This window comes from Condylura cristata, unplaced genomic scaffold (genome assembly GCF_000260355.1).
Source record: "Condylura cristata isolate star-nosed mole 26May11 unplaced genomic scaffold, ConCri1.0 scaffold00032, whole genome shotgun sequence".
In the NCBI taxonomy this organism is placed as follows: Eukaryota; Metazoa; Chordata; class Mammalia; order Eulipotyphla; family Talpidae; genus Condylura; species Condylura cristata.
In genome coordinates, this window is record NW_004567133.1 from 9588379 (window position 1) to 9592613 (window position 4235).

The 4235-nt window shown below is 47.9% G+C and overlaps 1 protein-coding gene across 1 annotated transcript in view; it reads right to left on the bottom strand.

The window, feature by feature from the left end:
• LOC101621207 (cytochrome b-c1 complex subunit 2, mitochondrial) overlaps nucleotides 1–3249 on the bottom strand; it is a 19952-nt gene extending 16703 nt beyond the window's left edge. Inside the window, exons 1-3 of the mRNA XM_004692082.1 lie at nucleotides 3080–3249; nucleotides 556–639; nucleotides 309–458 (exon numbers count right to left, since the gene is read on the bottom strand). Coding sequence (XP_004692139.1) covers nucleotides 309–458; nucleotides 556–639; nucleotides 3080–3112 — 267 coding nt within the window. The 5' untranslated portion in view covers nucleotides 3113–3249. The remainder of the gene's footprint in view (nucleotides 1–308; nucleotides 459–555; nucleotides 640–3079) is intronic.
• Nucleotides 3250–4235: the final 986 nt, after the last annotated feature.

Here is a 4235-nt window from a genome sequence, read left to right on the forward strand (position 1 = left end):
GAATTATAAAACAGGGTTACAAAAATTATAAAGCCAGGGACAAATACCCAGGATGTCTGAAAGCCACCAGAAGCTAGGCAGAAGCAAGGCAAGATTCTTCTAAGTTCTCTCTGGAGAGAACTGGAGTATTGACACGCTGGCTGTGACTATTTGCTTCTGAATGAATTTCTGTTTAAGACACCTAATTTGCAGTAATTTCAGAGTAGTTCTATGAAGATAATACAGGGATGTTGCTTTTAGTTTTTTGTTTTCATTGGACCAAGGTACTAAAACATCCGTAAACATGCGTAGGCAGTAGAGATACTTACCAAACTGGATGCAAGACGAAGCAAGTGAGAGGTTCCTAAACTGTTGGGGTCCTCGTGTCTACTTCCTGCTTTGATGAACAAACCAATTTTTGATGCAGGAGCATAATTTTCCAGAGAAGCAATCACTAAGCCATTTGGTAATTTGGTAAACTGTATTTTAAAAAAAGTAGAGAGGTGATTAAAATCTTCCTATTACCATGCACAGTGAAAGCACATATGGCTTGAAGCCAGCACCCCGGGGACTAACCTCAAGGTCCTGAGGATGTGCAGGCGCTCCCGCAGGGGCAGGCTTGGCTTTCACTTTGGGGGCAACTTTGAGGGAATAGAATCTCTAAACACAAAAAGGCACAAATATTAGACAAGTATTTCCCAGGAACAACGCATTATATCCCAGTGTGTCCAAGCACGAGAGGCTGTTACTCTATTGAACTAGAATAACGCATGGGTGGCCGGAGCTGATTATCTTATTAAGCCACTGGTTTTCCCAATCTTGGACCTCTGTTTATTTGTGATGTGTAGCCCTTGAAGAACAACCGAGTTCTATAAGCTCTGTTTTTACATTGTAAAGAACTACTGTATTCTTTTACTCTTATTAAAGCTTCAAGTGTTTTTTTTTCTAGTGCCAATAATACAAATTATTTTAATTGGATTAATATTAAAATAACTTAAAAAAGTAAAAATAACAATTATTTTAATTGGATTTTAAAAAGTGTAGGGCTGCCACAGTCATACTTTCACAGAATGAAGCATTACTGCTTCCCTTATCCACCTGTAGAGTCTATTTTCCAACTGAAATGCATGCATCTCTTTAATCATTTTAGTAACCATTAGAAAACTTCCTTCCAGACCCCAGTATTTCCATGGTCTTGTCACTCTATTAGGTGCTACACTAAGACTATATAAGTAAGGGTTTTATTTTCTTTACTACAAACATGTATTTTGCTGAGATAAACCACCACAGCTTTATCACAGCTGAACCTCCATCCAGAATATGGGTAAAAGGATCCTTTTAAATATCAGACAACGCATCTAAAATGCGTAACTTAATTTTTTTTTTTGGCAAATTCTATATACAATGCTACAAAATTTATTTTGTTTATGCCTGTAACTCATGAGGTTACTAGTGGCGATGTTAAAAGTTAAGAAAATTTGGTACTTCAAGGTCAAATGAACACTGCTGCTTCCTGAGGAACCCTCAGGGCTGCAACGGCCTGCTCAGTCCAACAGGCTGCTTGTGCATTCAGTGTCAGTGTGGAAGTTGGTTCCTAGTTTTCCTTTTGTTGTACTTTTAAATCACAAACTGCAATTAGTTCTGCTTGATCACCAGTTTTGTTTGCTGGGTGTGTACACTAATCCTACTAGTGGTTTTGAGATTTGAAGTTACTTTGGAAAAGTAAAATTTAATGGGTAGAGTGGTTTAAATATTAATGATCCTAGTTACACTGGCAAAGGCCATTTCGGTGCCTGAACAGAGACACTTTGTTGGTTATGTGCTTCCTATACTTGGTTCCATTCAAATCGGTTGGAAAGAATTATCTTGTTGTTTTACAATTACTAGATCGTTTTATCAAGAAAAGAGTGTATAAATATATTGCATACACAGAGTGCTATAATCAGACACATAGCAACTGCTTTCAAGTTTAGGACCATTTGTTTACACTGATTCTCTTCAATTGTTAACCTTGAGCAATTTCCTCCACTGGCTGGGGATGGATGGGAAGGGATACATTTTGGAGTCTGTGGCAGCTCAACCAGGCTGCCTTCAGAGGGTTGTTAGCCACTGGTTTGTCCAAGGTGCCAGGAAAGGTAAGACAATTACAGCCGAAATTGCGGCCTTCTTGTATAACCCATAGTGTATTTATTTAAACCTCACCTACAGGTAAAGTCCATTTCCTTCTCTTTTTGCAACTCAGCAAAACAAATGCTACTGGAATTGGGGGCTGGCTAATTCTTTGCTGTGGGGGGTCATTTCTGGGCATCACAGGGTGTTTATTTAGCAGCACCCTGGCTCCTGGAGCCACTAGCACCCATCCACAGGGTGTTACAACCGAAAATGTCTCCTGATAGTGCCAACTTGTCTCCGGGCGCAAAACTCGCCCTGTTGAGACTTTAAAGAACGTTCCCCGCTTCAGTGACACATAAACCACTAACACTTGTGGGGTTTCCCTAAAGTGACAGTTATGTCCCATTTGGGCTTGAAGGAACGGCCCGAAATCGCTCTCGCGGGCCCCTCCTAGCGGACTCTCATGAAAGTGCAGGAGCATCAGCCGTCAGGCGCCAGGACGCCAGAACGACAACGAAATTCTTGGCACAGTTACACGCGCTACACGGGCATTAACTCATTTTTGGTAATTTTACTCATAAGCCCACTAAATCGTTGGGGAAACGGATGCTTCGTAGCACCCCGGGAGGCAGAGGCCGCGGGTGACGCCAGGTCTGTGCCGGCGTCCTGCCCCCAGATCTTGTGGTCGCCCGAGCCCGCAAGTGCAGCAGTGACCTTCAGGGGTCTCTCCACCGAGTCGCTTCACCTCCGCTCTCAGGCCCGCGCGCAATCTTCAGGTTTCCCGGCGTTAGGCTCCTCTGCTTAGCGCGCGAGCTGGGCCTCCAATGCCCGACCCGCCCAGCCCGCGGTCCACTTGGCCCGCAGGGTTCAGCTGAAGGGCAGACCGCCTCCCAAGGCCCCGGGCCCTCTAACAGGGCACCTCCGTCCCGTATCACCTTGCTGACAAGCTCCTCCCCAGCCCCTGCCCAAACCCGCCGGCTGTGCTCACCGAAAAGGACCCGGCTTTCGTTAGCAGCTTCATGGCTCAAGATTGCTCTGACCCTCGGTCACTGCCGGCTTAAAGGAAAGCAAGATGGCGGCGGACGGGGGCGTTTCCCAGCGTGCCCCGCGACGCCCTTTCCCACGCCCACTTCGCGGGCGCGACTCTCTGCGCGGCCGGCGCTCTACTGCTCTCCGGAGGAGGTCCGGTTGGCCCAACTCCGCCGGAAGCGAGACGCGCTATTTCCTGAGTAATGTCCGGAGCTCGTCCGAGGTGTCGCGCTTTGATTTTCCCCGCATCTCAGACGTCCACGCCGCAGCCCCTGTCCGACTAGGATGGCGGGAGCCCAGCATAGCGTCCCCCCCATATTGGATCCTCCCGCTCCGGGCCGTCCAACCAGGCTATTCGAGTGCCGGGAACTCCGCCGCTTTCGCCCGCGGACCCTCCCGACCACCCCTCTGCGGAGACCCCCCACTCTGCGACGAGACCCCCGGCTCGGCGGAGCCCCGGCCTCTCCGGCGCGTTTGCCTCCTGCTTGGTGAACTCCTCGCTGAATCGTTAGCACCTTGAAACGGGAGACGTTGTCCTGGGAATTCGCTGTTGTTAACTCCCAACAAGCCGGGGCACACGATCGAGGCGCCCTGACAACTAAAGGGCCCCCCTCGCAGCAACTTGTGTCCTGGGGTGGGGCTGCGTAGACAGTAAACCCATAGTTCTGTACGAAAAAGGAAAATATTTTGGAGCGAGCGCGACTGCCTGTCGAGAGTCGGGACGATGGAGGGCAGAGTTCACGCCATCCTCCAATTGCTCTTACCAGAGGACTTTTCTTGTACCAGACACTTAAGCTGCAGTTAAAGCGTGGTCTTGGCCTTCAGGGATTTACAGTCTCCTACCTTGCTACATAGCGTGGTTGGGAAACCAACAGCATTAATGTCGTTAGCAGTCAGAAATGCACTCTCCAGGTTTTCTACTACATCAGAAATCTGCCTTTTCATAAGACCAGGAGGTGCCGCCGATACACATTAACGTTTCAGAAGGGCTGGTTAGGTGTGACATGGCGTAGACAAGTACGTTCTCTTTGGCGGAATTTCTTCCAAGGACTCTTGTGATTTCCAATGGACCCTGACATTAAGAATCTGGCACTGACCCATTTCGGGGCCGTTAG